Raw genomic sequence first — 18912 nt, forward strand, 5'->3', positions numbered from 1 at the left:
CCCCGCCGGGGGGCCCCCTCCCCCCCCCCCCCCAGTGCACGAATTTCATGCACCGGGCTACTAGTAGTTTATAAAAGGAGGCATATTGAGTTAACTGAGGCAAATTATAGTCCAGGTTGAGCATTAAGATACTTAAATTAAAACTATAATAAGTAAGCAGATAAAAAACAGTAATAGTTTTATCTGCTATTTCATGCCCAATATGGTGTCTATGTTTAACTCCTGAGTCTATGTTTAACTCCCAGTTTTTTCCAGGTTTCTTGCTGAAATGATCAATTAGAGGGAAAGAAAAAAACAACACTACAGACCACATTCTCTGAGCTCTGTGTAATAAAACTAGAAATTGATGTTTGAAAGATATGAAAAATGTAAATTCTTAACAACTAAAATCAGTCTTTTTGAGTAATTCTTGATGCAAGAAAGAAATTAAAAATATAAATGTCCAAAAAGAACATTAAATTTATTTATTAAAAATATGGGATGGGATCAAACTGTACACAGAGGAAAATTCATAGTTCCTTAGCATAATGCCTTGACTTAAAAAGAAGGGAAATAAATAAACTAAACATTGAAAAAATATTAAAATAAATTTAAAAATAAGGAAGAAGAGACTCATAAAAATGGAAATTGATAAATTAGAGAGCAAACTATTGAGATACCTGTTATTGATATATTCCTACATTTGTCCATGATAATCCTGATAATAAAATTGCTATTAGTTCTGAACAAAGGTGAAGAATAGCAAGTATCAATTTTGTAATATAATAGAAAGAAAGTAACAGATTTTAAGAAGACTTAAAAATCTTTAAGAAAATGTTATGTATAACTCTACTATAAAAACTTGTATTTATTACTATATGGTAAAATGATATTTTAGGAGAGTAAAAATGATACAATTTTTAATTTAAGTGGAATATTTGAAAGATGAAAACCATGAAAAAATTGGAAAAATTGTCAAAGAATTATATCCAGAGGAATCTTGAAGACCATAATAGCCTAGCATAATTAACTGAAATATAAGTGTTGTTTGGTTTTCTAGAGAATGGAATGAAATAGAAAGCTTTCCAGTTCACCTGGCAAAACTAGCATAACCCTGATACCAGAAAGATATCAAAAGTAATTGACAAAAATAGCATCCAAGAAGAAAACTACAAGTCAACCTCACTTGGAAATACTTTACAAGAATCATGCCTGCAATAGTAAAAGAATTAGCATTATATTAAGAGACAATAAAGATACCAATTGACATTTACTACACAGTATGTGCCATATACTGTTGTTTTTATGTATTATCTCACACGATTCTCACACGACTCTTACAAAAGTACTCTTATCTTTCTGATTTTTCAGAAGAAAACACCCAAGTATTATAGAAGCTAAATTTCTTGTCAAGTGTTCACAACAAATAGTAATGGCAGAACTTGGATTGGAACGCAGGCAGGCAGATTCTAGAACATGTGCTCATAACCTCTATACTATGTAGAAGTTGTCTTGCCATAACTAAATCAGAGTTATTTCATGAACACTGGGAAAGATAAATATTAGAAAACCTATTACCATATCACATTAATAGGCTAATTTATTTTTTTAAAAGCCATGATCATTTTGACCAAGAAGCATCTGATTAAATTCAAAATTCATTTCTGATGAGAAATATATAAAAATTAAAATGAAACAAAGCAAATCCTCTAATATGCAATGAATTGAAGATGACATCCTTAGCACCTTTAGGATCGATATGTAGTGGTGAACAAAGATGAATGATACATTTTTCCATTAAAGGCAGGAATAAGAAAAAGATGCTCATCATTAGCATTAATAGTCACACTATTCTGGGAGTTCTAAACAAGGAGTTCTACATTAAAAAAAAGAAAGAAGTTGCAATGTCCCTACGGAAGTAGAGGTGGCTGTGCAATTGAGTCCCTGGTATAGAGATGGTTGCTGTTGCTCAGAGGCGCCAGAATAAAGCCCTCTTCCATCACTGAGTTAGTGTAGAATGTGGCAGAACACAATGGGACAGAATGTTGACCATGAAGAGAATGGAATGCTTAGATTAGAAAAAGAATGGAGGCCTGACCTGTGGAAATAAGCAAATCAAGGTGTGTTTTTTTGTGTGTGTGTTTTTTTTGGGGGGTGGGGGGCACATTTTTCAGAACCATCTTAAAAACACAGCTGAAGACCAAGAATAAAGGGTAAGTCAAGGTAAACATCTCAGGTTGGAACAAGAACATGATGAGTGAAAAAGAGGTCAGAAGAACTGGAAAAAGAGGTAAATTCAGACCAGAATGAAGATTACTAGTTTCACTCCACTGAGCAAAGGAGATTTTCTAGTTCATTAGTGAAGAACCAGGTTTTTCTTTTACATAATTATATAATAAAATTATACTAGAGAAAATTATATAAAATATTTAATTTTTACTCCTTCAGGTACTGTTATAAATAGACATCTAACTATTAGTTTCAGGACTCTGATGCCTAGAGTGGGCAACACCAGGTAAGTATCACCTGGTATAAACCAGTACTTTAGCAAGACACTATTTTGTGTGTAAATGTGCTCCTTGGTCTTAGCACTAATTCATGTCAACTGACATGCATGTATAATGAACAATTAACATCTCTTTATTTTTATTGTTCCTATATAAATACCATCAATATGTATTTTTGAGAAGATAAAAGTGCAAGACTCAAGATCTATCAACACCTCTTGTCTACCTACACACAGAGATCATAAAATTACAACAGAGTAAACAACCTCTGACCTTGGTTAAAAGTCATAACCTCTTTGCTAGTAGTAGTATTATTAATTGACTTACACTGACCTTTCCAGAAACTGAATTCTGAATTCCTGGGACCATGGTATCTCCCAATTCTTCCTGTTTTCACCGATAACATGGACCTAACAATCTGCTTACCGGCTGGGATTCAATACACTCACATGGTTCTCTATATCATGTTGTCGCTACCTCAGGTTCCCTAGTCTTCTGATTCTGGTTACATCCAGTCTGTCATATCCTTTTGTGTCCTGTGGCCTGATAAGTCCTTGTCCTTGGTCCCCTTGTTATTAACTATGGCTACAAGTATCATGAGCATTTACAGACAGACTTGATTGAGAACGGTGTGTTTGAGTGTGCACACTTCAAAGACACACCTAAGATCTCCCAGGTGACCAGTTCACTGGATTCCCCGCCTCGACTGCAATATTGCCCAAGTGGCTGGATGCTGCTGCTGGTGGAGATGCATGGTTTTCTCAACACGCTTTGCTTGCTTCTCTGAACATGATTACCCCTGGAGCAAAGCAAATACACCTCATTCTCACTTCTGAAGATCCAAGATGGAGTTAGAGCCTTCTCATCTATCCTTTTAAAAGAGAGGGGAGACACGGTTCACTTCGACGAACCTGTGTTAACGGAATCTGGACCTTGAGAAACATTCAACTGTCACGTGAGTTCCACTAGCACAATACTCAACACACACACATTGGGTTATGCCAATGCTATCTAGAGGCAACCTTTGAATGTGGCCTCTGCAGAGTGGTGGTACTGGTTTGAAAGTACACACAATCCAGCGTGTGTCTTCGTCAATGGCTAGACTTTACCAAAATCTACATGGCCTGAAGTTGTCCAGCTATTCCCAGTCTGGTAGGCTCCAAGCGTCTCACAATTCAAGCCCTAAAGCATTCATACCTGCCAGTTTCCTTGAAATGCCATCTTTTTACCTAGAGATACTAAAACCCAACAACAGACATATTATCTGGTTACAGTGGCCAGAAAACGAATGGTGGAAGCTTCTAATAAACTGACCTCGAAAAATGCCACATGAGGTAACTCCACAAAATGAGGCTAAGCCTCCTTTAGAGTGCAGTGGCCAAAGCACCACAACTCCACCCTGCCAAGGCTTTGGAGCTGCATGAATTCTGCATCTACTACGGCTGGCTTTTCTTGCACACCACCCAGCAGAAAGTGAAGGAGAGAAGACAGTCTGTGATGGCTGAAGTACAACTGAGGCTTGTAGTTGCAGCCTCAGGGGTTGTCGTAGCCATTATCAATCCTCAAATTCCCTAGAACATTCTATTTTTGTCATCATGATGACCTTTTCTTTAGCTACTTGTACAGGCTTCCTTCCAGGTCAACCACTTCACCAAATGTCTCCATTTTTTATTGTTATGAACCCCTGTGGGCACTCCTCCCCCTGCCTGGCCTCTATTGAAAAATAATTACCAATTGTACTGCATCTTCCAGGAAAGTGGCTTTCAGACATTTTGGCCAAGGGCCCTCCATAAGAAATGCATTTTACATTGTTGCCAGTATTTGTGCACGAGTACGTGTAAGACAGAAAAAAATGTTGTATGAAATACCTATCCTTACTACTGGTGAGGTACTTTAGTTTCTATTGTACACCATTGCATCATTTCCATTATGTCATGCTTCTATTTTAAAAAAATAATGATTATGACCTATGAGCTAATTTCATAATCTATTCTCAATCCACTGCTTGAAAAACAAAACAGCAAAAAACAACAAAAAAATACAGGATGTTTTATTGGACAAGACACCAGGTACCCTCAGTTCTGATTTCATGTGTCTAAGTACCATCTTGGATTCATCTCTTAAACAGGAAGGATAAACCCTTAACTTTAGACTAACAGTGACTCAACCCAGAGAGTTACCAAATAGAGATTTACCAAAATATATTTTAAAAATAATAACATAATTCTAGGTGCAATTTCTCATAATTGGTAATCATTTAAAGATCCGGTTTATTCACCTTTTTTTAGATCTTATTTGTGTGGTTGATTTTAGATCTTAGTTTCCCAAATAAGATTGTCAGGCACAACTCAACCCCAAATCTAGATCAGGAAATGTCATCATTACAGATAGAAGTCGGCAAGAATCCACAGGCCATGTACGAAATTAGCTAGCTCTGGAAGCATTTATTTTATATATATATATATTTTATTGATTTTTTACAGAGAGGAAGGGAGAGGGATAGAGAGTTAGAAACATCGATGAGAGAGAAACATCGATCATCTGCCTCCTGCACACCCCCCACTGGGGATGTGCCCACAACCAAGGTACATGCCCTTGACCGGAAACGAACCTGGGACCCTTCAGTCCACAGGCCAACGCTCTATCCACTGAGCCAAACCAGTTAGGGCTGGAAGCATTTCTTGAAGTCAGGGTTTGTAGTATGAATTTTGAGAGAGCTTCTCCATTAAATCAAGGTATCTTTTTATGGCAGCAAAAAGCATCTCAGTTGAAATGTAATAAATTATTAACAACCTATATGTTTGGGACTTGGTAAGAAGCGCTGCCAGGGACTTTATAGTGTCCTGGAATGGGTAGGAGCCGCCTGTGTGAATGGGCACGTAAGAGGTGATGTATGGAGAGCTGTTTGTGACCTGATTAGTTTCATATTCCTAACTGGATATTTGCCTTGGGTCTCCTAAACTAGGTTGATGCAACCATGTACCACATGACGGGCAGATAATAAAAACAAGGGGCAGGCATTCCAGCCCTGTTTGTGGCAATTGCCTAGGGCCTCCTCACTTTGCTTCCAAGCCTTTAATCCACATCTTCTTCTGTTCCAGCTCTGCCTCCCTTCCAACCACCCAGCTTCATTTTCATTCTCTAGTCTGGTTCTCACCAATCTCCGCTTTGATCCTTGGCCTACTCAAAGGACTTGGCTTGAGCCCACCTCTGCCGCTTCCTGTTTCTGGTTACTTTCAGATAAACTATCTTGATCATCTTGGTTCCAGTTCAAAGAAATGAACCTCTGGCACCGGCAATCCTGGCTGATCTTCTGTTTGGATCTGTCCTGTCTCCTACTAGAGGTAATCAGATGTTATAGAAACACACTTATTACTATGGCAACATGGAAAATCCAGGGGCTATATTCCAATTACTGGAGTTTGGCATTCAGAAAAAAAAAGCCATATTCCACAATAGAGTACTAAGGTAAAACTTCGTAGCTTTCAGAGCTTCTGTTCTTTGCCTTTCCTTCCCAAGCTTTTTCTCCTCCAACCACTCAAAAACCCTGAGGGAATCTGGGGGAACTGCCTAAATTTGTAATTCAGACTTTTAAATTCCTGGCAACTGCCCATGATTCTCAGGAGAAGCAGAAAGGGTGGTTGGATACTTTGCATGATGGGGAGTCAGCTCATGTAACCTGGCAGCCCTATATGGTTTCTTAACCACAGTGTGGAACCTTGTTGATGGCCAGGTTCCAATGAGAAGAATGGATCCTGCCCTGTGCAACCCTTAACAAGGAGGAAGAGAGGAGAAGTCAGCAGCTGATGGACAACTAAATTCTGACGTCTCACCTCGGAACTGTCATGGAGTGGGTTCTGCGTTGGGACCCGATTTGAAGGTCTCAGAGCAACTAGAAAAGTTGAGCCGGCCCTGCTGAGTGAGCTTGGCAGCCTTTCTAAGTCGCCTGACTTCCAGTCATGTCATAGCACGGTTAGCTACCCGGCCATACCTTCCTGCCAGGCTTGCCTGTAGATTCCAGAGGAGCTAAGGGCATGGGGATGTACAGCTCTCACTGATGTTGGCAGGGCAGATGCACCTCCAGAGAGAAGGTATGCCTCCATGCACCTCTATGCTAGAGTGCTCAGTCTGAGCCCCCTACCTATTGTCAGGAAGTGCATACATAGCCCATGGTAAGCAGGGAAAGACAGCAGTTAACTCTACTTCACCCACAATGCTGAGCTGAAGACTGTTCTGGCTACAAGAAGAATTGTGAGTAGCCAATGCCTGCCTCTCAGCAGATCCTGCAGTTAATTCTGTCTCATTAGGAAATGTGAAGACCTGGTCCTAATCCTAATAATGGCTTCCACTCAGAACCTTATCACTTAGGTCCTAGCAGCAGCCTTCTCCAACCTGCCCTGACCTAATGCCATGGAAATAGATGTTTAGTTCTAGCCTATCACAAAAGGAGACCCGGGTAACAAATTCCACCTACTGTGTGCCTAATTTGAATCTCCCTACTTTGAGGGAAATTCAAATTGGCCTTGGTCAATTACCCAGCAGGTGATGAAGATCACTGTCAAAGCCGAGAGGCCTACACCTGAGAGGGCCTGGCTCCTCACTATGCACAACCCAACAACTCTAGCTTCTAATGGTCCATAAGTTCAGAAAGCCCCGCACTTGCAAGAAGGGGCAGGCTTCTTTTTCTCACTTATAGATCAGGCAGCCAGATCTGGGCTGACACTTTGTCTTGCAGGTCTGATTACCAGGAGCAACTGAAATGAAGCCACTTGGAGAGCTCCTCTGCCCTGAAAATGGATATTTCTGTGCTGCTGAAATTCAGTGACAAATCAGAGGCAAACAATGGGCAGGGGCTTCTGCGTGGCACTCTGATGCCAGACGTGCTCAAAGTGACTCCGCGGAGGCGATCCAGGGAGGAGTAGCTTATTCAGCCCAAAAGGAAAGGTGCATAGTCCTGGTTCCATTCTCTGCCCTGGCAAGCACCCCGGCCCTCCTGGGGCATTGAACGCAGCATGTTGGGGATTACAGCAGCTGTGCAGCTAGTCCAGTGCTTTTTACAGCCCAATTGCCTGGGTTTGAAACAAATTAAGACTCTAAGGCTACTGCAGTCCTCCTGACCCCCAAATGCCCTTGGGACATTATCACACTGGACATTATATCAGCTCTCTCCCTGTGAAAGGACCACCAAACAATTCTAGAGTTGGTAGTCCTTCTAATAAAAACAGTAAACTGTATTTCTTAGTTGGTCAAACTATGCTTTATTCACCAGGGAGGTGGTGTCTCCCTCAAGATCACTTCGATACCAACTGCTATGGTCTTGCTGCTCAAAAACTTTTCCAGAAGCTTCTACATCTGAATTCACCTACCTGCTACCATTGCTCAGCCAGGGACAGTCAGAGAGACAGACTGGGTTGGAATTTCTCTAATGTCACATAAGGTTAATACCTCAAAGGGGTGTAGACCACTCCAAAAAAGCTTATAGGTGGCACTGACCCAATATATCAAAGACAACTCTATGTCCAATGTACCAAAGTATATTGCTGACAGGCCTGGGAACTGGACAGGAGCAGTGGGGGGGGAGAGGGTTCTTTCAGGTGGGAGAGTTCTCAGCCCAACACCTCTGCCCCACACCAAAATTCAAAGACTTTCTTGGATCCATTCAAGTTTCTTGAGATTTATTGGGCCCCATGACCAAAGTTCCCCTTCTAATCCCTCTACTCCATAGACTCAAGACCTCTGCCAAACCCCCTCCAAGTCCTTTGAAATCCTTGGCCAACAATAGTTGGAAGATAGCCTTGTTTCTTGATAACCACAGGGCTAGGATTACTACAGCTCCCTTTGAAAATCAATACATTAATATTCTACTGTGTAAATTAGTATCACTATGTTTGGTTACCATAAATCAGTATGATAGGACCTACTGGTAATCCCACTAAGACACCAACACACAATGGGGCCTGCCCTGGAAAAGCCGGCTAGCTAGCCTTACCAGGACAGGAGGAATTTAGAGAGCTGGAGACAAAACTCTAAACAAATAGAGCCATTAAGTGCATAACATAAAAACAAAACTAGAACCATGGTGGGAATGTTCCTTTCAGTACCAACCTTCCTTCCTAGCTCCTATTTTAGAGGCTGATGGTTATTCTTGTTACCTATCTTGGGAAACGTTTGTATATCAGCAGATGCCTCTTATGTTTTAATCCAAAGAAGTGATAATGTGTGGCAGCAGGTACAATGGCAAACAGAACTTTTAAAGTAGGAGGTCTGACAGATTATTTCAACTTCCATCATGTAAGCAACTGCTCACTCAAAAGTAAGCTATACTCCCACAACGCTCAAAATAGAAGATACAAACATATCTTCATAGTAAAAAAAAAAAAAAGAAAAGGTATTTTAAGACTTCTTTCTCAGCAAGGATCAAAAAAAAAAAAGCGATGAAACAGCCATTTTATTTGAATTCAAGGAGTCTTGCACTTGAGGTATTACCTAAGTTTGCACTCTGAGGTATCTCATAAGTGTCCTGAGTAAACAGGTATGTTACGGACTCTATTGTGTCTCTCTACAATTCATATGTGGGGCCTTTGCAAGGTAATTAGGCAATAAGGTTTTGACAGTGGGTGTCCCCATGATGGGAATAGTGTCCTTTAAAAAGGAAAGAGAAGAGTTCTCCCCCCGCCTCCCTCTCTCTCTCTGCTCCATGTGAGGACACAGTGGGAAGGTGGCCGCCTGCAGTCTAGAAGAGAGTCCTCACCAGGAAACTGAATCTGCTGGCACCCTGATCTTGGATTTCCCAGGAGTGTGAGAAATACATTCCTATATTTTGAAGCCACCCAGTCTACAGTGGCAACCTGAGTTGACTAATGCAATAAATATCTTTTAAATACATTTATTTTTTTTAAAAATGGGTATTTACAATCACTTACCTGCTACTAAAATCTATAACTGTGCTTGTGTCAGTTACCCAGTGATTTCACTTTAGTGACACAGGCTTCAGATTGATATTCTGCCCATAAAAAAATTTGATTAAATAATAAGCTATGAAGAATAGGTCATTCACTGGGAAGCCAGGGAGCAAAGCCAGAGCTAAGCTGGCGTGTCCACTCTTAGAAGCTGAGTCTGAAGCCACTGGATCAATACTAAAGGCTCGAGTTGAGAGTAAGAACAAGGCAGTGTCTGGAGCCTTTCAGTAAGACAAATCAGATGAGACATAGGAAGGCAACCCCATGGTTGATTTAGTCCCTCATTCCTATTCTCCAGTGGAAAAGGACCTGGCAATAAACAAATATATAAACAATGTATAAACAAATCTGGGGATTTGCTGAGAAAGAAGGTGTGTATACATCTGGTGTAGTGACAGGAGCATGGATGTTAAACCACAATATATACAAATGCATCATAAAGTCTAGTTAGTAGAATATTATAAGCCAACAGTGCTATTGATAAAAAATGTGCATTACAACATACACTCTAGGGTTAGCCCAACAACCGCAACAAGCTCAAGTGATCATGAGCTTAAACAGTAATTTTTCAAACCAAAATAACAATGACAAAACTTTGGTCGACTTAACAACATGATATACTGGACACAAAATATCCTTCTTTCGAATTGGGGAAATTCCAACTAAAACTTGTTTGTTGGCATGCACAGTAGAGCTCTGCAAATTGCCAAGTGTGTTGTGGCGGAGACTTCCTGAAAAGGACTTGCACTTGGGAGAGTTTGGGGTTTACCAGGAGGAGTCCAGTGCGTAATTGAGAACCACTGGCTGCTGTGTGAGGACCGTGCCTCCAGAGAGCTTGAGAAGCTGGGCTCCTGGCTTCCCCTGCTGCCCAGGGTGCACCGGGTTTTCAGGGCTCTTCCCTGCTCACTGTTTTCCTGTAGCAGTTGCCTGGGAATCCCAGTGGGGCCCGGCTGTTCCATGATGCTGTTACTGCCTCCTCCCTAGGAGTGATAAGTGAATGATATCTCTGGCCATACCATTCCTGAATGATGGAGTGTGATGATGTAGGAAATAATGTTAAGAAATAAGAGACATCCCTAGCCAGTTTGGCTCAGTGGATAGAGTGTAGGCCTGTGGCCTGAAGGGTCCTGGGTTTGATTCTGGTCTTGATCCCTGGTGCGGGGCGTGCAGGAGGCATCCAGTCAATGATTCTCTCTCATCATTGATCTTTCTTTCTCTCTCTCTCTCTCTCTCTCTCTCTCTCTCTGTCTCTCCCTTTCTCTCTGAAATCAATAAAAAAATATATATATTTAAAAATAAATAAGAGACAAACTTTTGGCAGCTATATATGATGCATACATGAGCAAAATTGTGTTTCATGCCAATTTCTAGGAGTAATATTTAAAATATTTAAGCATGATAGTTCTCTAACAGAGCCTTAAAAGTGTGGGCTCAAAACTGGGAGATATTAGTTATTTAAGGATGGTGTTTATGGGCATCAATAAACTATGCTAAGAAGGCAAACCTTTGGAAGACTAATTTCTAAGTTATGCATTTAATACCTAAGGACTAGAAAGGCTGAGCAAATTTAGCAATGATAAGTATGGACAGCTGCTCCCTTCAGCTAAACCAGGCTGTGTTGTCCCCCTTAAGCCAAATAATATATTTTACAAGTTGAAACATTTATTTTTTTGCTTGCAGGCAGGAACAGTTAACAAGATCCCGAAGAGACAAAAGAAGCGCTAACAATAGGGAAGGATTAATGTATAACATCTGCATATTATTTTCCATCATCTGGTCAAAAGGAGCAAAGTATATAAACACAAATCAGAAATCCTAAAGTAATTTTCATTTCCCGAAAGACAGTAAAAGCTATAAACACAATAAACTGCACTGCCAGACATTCACACACACACCTAAAAAAGTTTACAATTTCCTACAAAGGATGTGGGTAAGACGACCGTGTTCCTGTGGTAATGATTTCCCAAACAAGAAAAAAAAGTTAAAAAGACAAATCTTTTGCTAAGCTGCAGGCTACCCAGCCTCCTGATTTATGAGAACAACAAAAATAGAGTAGATAGAGCTGTTTAAGAAATAAGTTAGAAATCAATATTCCAGTGGAAACCGGTTTGGCTCAGTGGATAGAGCGTCGGCCTGCGGACTGAAAGGTCCCAGGTTCGATTCCGGTCAAGGGCATGTACCTGGGTTTCAGGCACATCCCCAGTGGGAGATGAGCAGGAGGCAGCTGATCGATGTTTCTCTCTCATTGATGTTTCTAACTCTCTATCTCTCTCCCTTCCTCTCTGTAAAAAATCAATAAAATATATTTTAAAAAAAAGAAATCAATATTCCATGAATCAGCAAGATCTGTCAAATAAAATGACAATTTACAGTGGAAAGAAATTCCTTTCATAACTCGATATTGCCAAAAAATTTTATTTTGTAGCATGACACTTTAGATTGACACACTACCTCTAGTATGTTCTGTGGTCAAACGAAATAAATATGCACACATATCCCATAAGATTCTACTCAATCCTTAATAAATAACAGTTCTCTTAGTAATACAAATACAGATTCATCCAATTAAAATATGGTGTACATTTAGTTTCTCATAATCTCATTTTCTTTCCTTGCCTTTTTGCATATTCTTATCTTCTTTCAGTATTTCCATATTAGTGCTATTTTACACTTTGCCCAGTTCATTGTCATTCATTTACTTCATTCATGCATCCCTTCAACAACTATTTAGTGAGTATTTGATGGCTTCAACAAATGATTGTGCCAAATCATTCATATTGCACTTATTGCCCTTCTGGAATTAATTCAATATTTCTAATAATAAAAAGCCTCCTATTTTCTTCCATTGCTGCTGATCAACCCAGAACTTCTATCCAATAGCTATTAATTTTACGGTTTCCTCCTAAAGGTGAGATGAAGTTGGGTGAGGAGTGCAAGGTGGTGAGGAAAGAAACTGATATGTATTATTTGCATCCAACATGCAGTGCACTTGGTTAAATGTTCAATATGTGTTACCTTCAGCCCAGCCAGTGTGGCTCAGTGGTTGAGCATTGGCCCAGGCATTGGCCCAAGTTGCGGGCTCTATCCCCAGAACGGGGTGTGCAGGGAGGCAACCAATCAATGATTCTCTCTCATAATTAATATTTCTATCTCTCTCTCCCTCTGCCTTCCTCTCTCTGAAATTAATAAAAACAGACATTTTTTAAATGTACTATCTTCACAACAACAAAATAAGGTAGGTATATTATTATTGCCATTTCACAAATTAGTCTTGACACTAAGGGACTGGCTGCCTGTGGTCTCACAGCTGGCACATGGCAGTGCCAATGATGAGCCCTTGGTCTGTCTGACCCCAAAGGCTTTCTAGCAGCTCATCTGAGGAAAACAATTGGTACCCAACACAAAAACATCTTTGAATAAAGTTTTGTTTGAATCTATGCTACTCATAAAGCTCAGACCTTCTCTTCTTTCATTTGCCACTAAGAACAATATAGTCTTTAGATACATTTTTTAAAGAAATACCCTTTAACAGGGTTTTTTTGAAGCAAAGGTAGTTAGCTCATACAAAGAAAAATGCTGATTGATAAAAAACATTTTAAAATTCTGCAATTTATCTGCCCAGGCAATGTACTATGCTTGATTATTTTCAGACCACTCATAATATTAACTGGGAGTAACAGATAATAGAGCATATGTAGTTAGGCATTTACAAAAGAGTACTTTACTACACATTAAACCAAGGGAAAAATGCAAACATAAAATCCCATTTTTATTAATAGGAATAAAATAATATCACAAAATTAATGTTAACAGGATGTTTATTATGTTGCATTCACCTTAATTACTCCATTTTTGTTCGTACCTTATATTCTTCATAATCATTGTTGTCTAGCAAGTCCCTTTTCTCCATTTCTATAAGTTGTTCTGCAGAAGGCCTAGCTGGCAGATCCTTAATAGAGGCTTGCTCATAAATGGGCTTTCCATGAAAAAACAGTTCCTTCCAATCATGCATAATTTTATGTGGAATTAGACTATCGCAAAAGAAAAAAAAGGTAGAGATGAATCAATGGTTAGTCATACATACACCTTAAACTATAGTCTTTCTATTATTATATTAGAGGCCCAGTGCATGACATTCATGCACTGGGGGGGGGGGAAGGGAGGTTCCTCAGCCTGGCCTGCATGCTTTTGCAGTCTGTGAGCCCTCCAGCGATGTCCGACTGACGTAGAGGCGGGCCACTGTGCTCATCAGCCATTAGCCTGGCTTATGGCTGAGTGGTGCTCCCCCCGTGGGAGTGCACTGACCACCAGGGGACAGCTCCTGCATGGAGTGTCTGCCCCCTGGTGGTCAGTGCGCGTCATAGCAACTGGTTGTTCTGCTGTTCAGTCAATTTGCATATTACCCTTTTATTATATAGGATACATTCTCCAAGGTCTGCTGTTTGAGACCAGGGATTCCAACTTGCTGTTATATTCTTAAAGGCTAATAAAATGTCTGGGGCTTAGTAGGTTTGAATAAATGAATGTTACTTAAAGACACTGTTCTTCAAACTTTCTGACTATGAACTAAGAACAATATATTACAAAATGATTGACACTATCATAATACTTAGGTTTTTCATTCCCAGCTGTCTTGTTAAATGGCTGTGTGATTTCAGGAAATAATTTAAATGCTCTGGCAATAGTGCCCTCCTATACAAAATGAACAGGTGGAACACTTTTCAAGGCCCCTTTAAGAAGCCAGTTGGTTTACATATTTTCATATTAATATATAACAGAAAGATCGACTGTATGGTTGTCTTATTGTCACTGAACATTTGTTAACCTTTGAGATGATTTATCAGTAATTATTTCTATTTAAATCTGAGGGATGACTAGAGGAGGTAATCAGACAGAGTGATGGGACAACAGTTCCAAGATGAATGAAGCGGGCAAGGAAGGAAAGAGACTGACATGGCTCAGATACAGCTCTCTAAAAGTAGCTGGACTAGAGCTTGAAATTACAACTTAACCAGCAGTAGTTCATGTATTTCATTCTGAGACATGGCACCACATGGATGAACCCTGAAGACATGCTAATGAAATCAGCCAGATAGGAAAGGACAGATGCCCCACGTTTCCACTTACACGAGGGACCTCGCACAGTCATATTCATAGAGACAGAAAGTAGAACAGTGGTTTCCGGGGCCGGGGAAGGAGGGAGGGTGGAGTTATTGTTTAATTACCCAGAGTTCCAGTTTGGAACGATGAGGAAGTTCTGGAGATGGATGCTGGTGATGGGGCACAACAATGTGAATGTACTTAATGCCACTGAACTGCACACTTACAAACGTTAGAGTGATACATTAAAAAAGTAGTATTTAAAGTTATAATTTAAAATATAATCATGTTTTCCATGAATAAAATATTAATAGTTGCTAAAGATTGCTTTATGGAGATATGGAAGTTTAGAAGTTAATAAGCTCAGGCATAGAAATAACACCAGAATTATTAAAGTGTCATTGGCTTCTATGATGAAGTAAATAATTAAATCATTGAATTATATATTGCCCAAACTTAATCTTGCAGTTATTGAACTAATAGCCCACTATTTGACTATTAATAATTTTGTTAAGGAGCGGTCTTAACAAAAGTCAGTTCATATAAATAGCTTGATACCAAAAATATATATACTGATAATATCTTTCTTAGTGCAGAATATAGAGAAATTAAAATCAGTTTATCTTGATTGTTAATCATGTAAACTAAAAAAAATCTTAACATACAGGGGGTGGCAAAAGCAGGTTTACTGTTGTAATACAAATAAGTAATAGAATAATTAATAAATAATAGAAGAATTAAACTCTGTTTTGAGTACTCACAACTACACACCTACTTTTGCCCACCCGTGTTCATGTGCAATTAACTTATTCAGTTGCAATTAAAAGACACATTTTCAAAGGAAAGCCTCCTTAAAAGTTCTATATATCAATACTTCTGGAACTTTAAAATTTTATGTATTTTTAAAATTATAATAAAAATAGTTTCATGTAGGCAATATGCTCTCTATATTAATGTTCATGAAGCAGGACTTAAGAGTAGTAAGAGGCAGACTAGTATATGCCTCCGTGAAATACTACAATAATCAAACTAATGCATATAGGAAGTCTTGAGCTTGCTAGAGAGTTGTGCTCTGTAAGTGGGTTTTTAAGTCATCTATTTGACATAGAAATAATATATGTTTCCCTTTTGCTTTGGCCACCAGGAAACTCAGATAAAATTTGTAGCTCAGTTGCAGTAACTGGCAAACCTGCTGCCCATATAACTGTGTTTCAATTTATCCCCTTGTTGTTAACTTTCTACTTAAATTTAGATTTTCCCTTGTTCTTATTTTGGCATAGTCTTAATATTTCTTGTTTTGCTCAATATTTTCTTATAAATTGCATTAATTATTAGTAAAAGAATCTTTAAACAATTCCTGTCTCCTAGGAAGTCCCGAGTGTTTCAAATAAATTCTCATAGTTGTCTTAGTAAATTGTAGTAAATTTACACACATTTAAATGTCAAAGACCTATAAGTGCATGTTAAATAAGGCGAGTCAGGGGTGAATTAAGTCAGTATCCAGGTTCTCTGGACCCCACTTCTCAGCCTTCTTTTCATGAAACATTTTTCTCTCTTCCCCACCCAGTGTCTGCTTTACAATCGTAACCTTTCTCATTCTCTGGGGTGTCTCTATTGTGTTAAGTGTAAAAAAACAAGACTTACTTATTTGTCAAAAGCCGGTATTCTGCCACTTTCGTGGACAAGTCAAGTATCTGATCCAAAATCTCTGTGCATGCTAAGTAGTGCTTCTGGTAGAGGGCTTGCGCTCTCTCCACAGCGATCTGCTCGTGAAGTTCCCGCTCTCTGATGGCTTGTTCTTCAAACTCGAGCTTGGCTTGTCTTGCCAAAGCCTAGGGTGACATAGACACTTTTAAATCACCATGACTGGGCAGCGGTTGAAAAGAAAATAATGTCTTCATTTTAATAATAACAGAAATAAATCTCTAAATAGAATGAAACCTCCTTTTACACCAGGAAAAAAAATGATACAGTCCCTTCTCCTGAACACGTTAAATACTGAGAATGATGGCAAAGACAAGTTCGGAAATACTCCCCTTAAAGCTTACTGATCAGCAAAACCGAGTACGGACGAAACTGGGGCTAATCAGGGAAAGCCCAAAGTGGACTGAGGATAAGTTGGGTCTTAAGTGTTTTAAACGAAGTCCTGATCTCACGGGTTTCAAGTAGTCAGGGACGAGAGAGAAACAGGCACCTTTGCCCAGCCGGTGTGGCCCAGTGGCTGAGTACAGACCCATGAACCAGGAGGTCACTGGTCCCATTCCCTGTCAGGGCACATGTGTTTCTATCTCTCTATTCCTCTCCCTCCCTCCCTCTCTAAAAAATCAATAAAATAAAAAAAAACATTAAAGGGAAAAAAAAAGACACAGGCACGTCAGTGCTAGACCTCAAGCACGTCTGTCCTCTTTGTACCAGCCTAAGGAGCCTTGCTCAGACACAGCTGCTCTGCCAGTGCCCTTCGTGGGGGAGTTCTAGAATACTGATTTAGACGTAGAAAATCCTTTGGAAATCCCCTGATTATGCTGACCTGAAAATACCGCACATTTGCTGACAAATGTTACATGTGCTTAGACATCAACAAAACCTGCTGCTGTCGCAGCCTTAATGCATGGATAACATTCATGCCTAGAGACATGTATTTCTGCAGAAAGCAACGAAGTACTTTAGCAGTTTGTCATTACCCTCAGCTCGGTTTGCACTATTGGTTTGTTTAAAAAACCCTTTCTTCACACAAGTACGAAGGTCGAACTCAGCATGACCAAATACCGCTTTTCAAGCAGCTATCCCGGCTCCTTGAGACATTCTATCCTGTGCTAACCGGCTCCAGAAACAAGACCTGCCTCCTGTGCCGTAACCCAGTGAGGGCCAAACGGAGGCGAGCCTGGGCCTGGATGGAGCTGAGATGGGATCTGAGCCCGGGTTCTGTACAGGAGTCAAGTACTAGCTGTGAACTTGGGCCAATCAGGGCCTGCGCCTCCCTCTCCCCCTGTGGACAGCGCAGATACAGTGGGGCCTGGACTTACGAGTGTCCCGACTAATGAGTTTTTTGAGATACGAGCCGTCTCTCGGCTGATTTTTTGCTTTGAGTTGCGAGCTAAAATTCCAGTTACGAGCCAGCTTCAGATACCCCACCGCTAGTTGGCGCAGCGAACGAACGTCACAGTGAACGCCACAACATCAGCCCAGCATCACGTGTCTCACTTGTTCACTTTGATGACTTGACATACGAGTAATTTGAGTTACGAGCTCCGTCACGGAACGAATTAAACTCGTAAGTCAAGGCCCCATTGTATTAGGAAGATTTGCCATGAACAGGAAAACTGACGGAACCGTCTTGTCACAGCAAATATTCCTTATCATGATGCTGTTCACACAGGACTAAAGGCATGGCAATAGACTGTGACTGTCCGCTGAACCAAATGGGAGGTCCTTTTGCCTTGTTATTGTAGTTCTGCTTGTTTTATTGTTGCTGGGAAAGGGGTCAGGCTGTGTGCCCTCTGAGGCCAGCCCTGTCCCCGTGGCCGGCTGAGGAGTGACAGCAGAATGTGTTATCCTCCTGCTGCTCTGCAGGCCCTGTTTCGTAAGAAAGCAAACAGCTGAGGTACAAAGCTTTATGGCATGCTTTAGGAAGCGTGAAGAGTTCTGGTGAGAGGACTCTGAGAGAACAGTAGTTAGAAGATAATTTATGGAGAAAGTGACAGTAAAATGGGTCATGAGCTTGGTTTATTTCCAGGTCGTGAGCCTGGAAATATTGGAATACTTAGGGTGTGATCAAACCAAACCTGAGGGCAGCAGGGCCATGTCTGTCCCTAGGCAGTGGTTCTCAACCTTCCTAAAGCCGCGACCCTTTAATACAGTTCCTCATCTTGTGGTGACCCCCAACCACAAAATTATTTTCGTTGCTACTTCATAACTGTAATTTTGCTACTGTTATGAATCATAATGTAAATATCTGATATGCAGGATGTATTTTCAGGGGTCTCGACCCACAGGTTGAGAACCGCTGCGAGCTTTCACCTGGTACACCTCCCTCCCTCCCTCTCTCCTTCCCAGTTCCCTTTTCTCTCTCCACCCCCATCTCTCTACCCTCCCGCTCCAAGTCCCTTCCATGTCTTTCTTCCATCTTTCTAGCTACCTAGTCTTCTACCTCTACCCACACTACCACCCCGGACCCTGCGCTAAACTCACTGTAACTTCCTGTCCCATTACAGCAAAGTGGGTTGCAGCCCCAGAAAAGAAAGAAGGAAAGGGCAAAGGAAGCCTGTGGTGTGCGTTCGGACTCTGGAGTCTACAGACCTGGCCTGCTCCCAGCCTCGCCACTGAGAAGCTGTGTGACTGAGCTTCTAGACCTCATTTTCCTTGTAACA

The 18912-nt window shown here is 40.5% G+C and overlaps 1 protein-coding gene across 1 annotated transcript in view; it reads right to left on the reverse strand.

The window, feature by feature from the left end:
- SPEF2 (sperm flagellar 2) overlaps window positions 1–18912 on the reverse strand; it is a 134313-nt gene that overhangs the window by 85785 nt on the left and 29616 nt on the right. The window contains exons 9-10 of the mRNA XM_005872599.2: window positions 16190–16377; window positions 13308–13476 (exon numbers count right to left, since the gene is read on the reverse strand). Coding sequence (XP_005872661.1) covers window positions 13308–13476; window positions 16190–16377 — 357 coding nt within the window. The remainder of the gene's footprint in view (window positions 1–13307; window positions 13477–16189; window positions 16378–18912) is intronic.

This window comes from Myotis brandtii, unplaced genomic scaffold (genome assembly GCF_000412655.1).
Source record: "Myotis brandtii unplaced genomic scaffold, ASM41265v1 scaffold384, whole genome shotgun sequence".
NCBI lineage: Eukaryota > Metazoa > Chordata > Mammalia > Chiroptera > Vespertilionidae > Myotis > Myotis brandtii.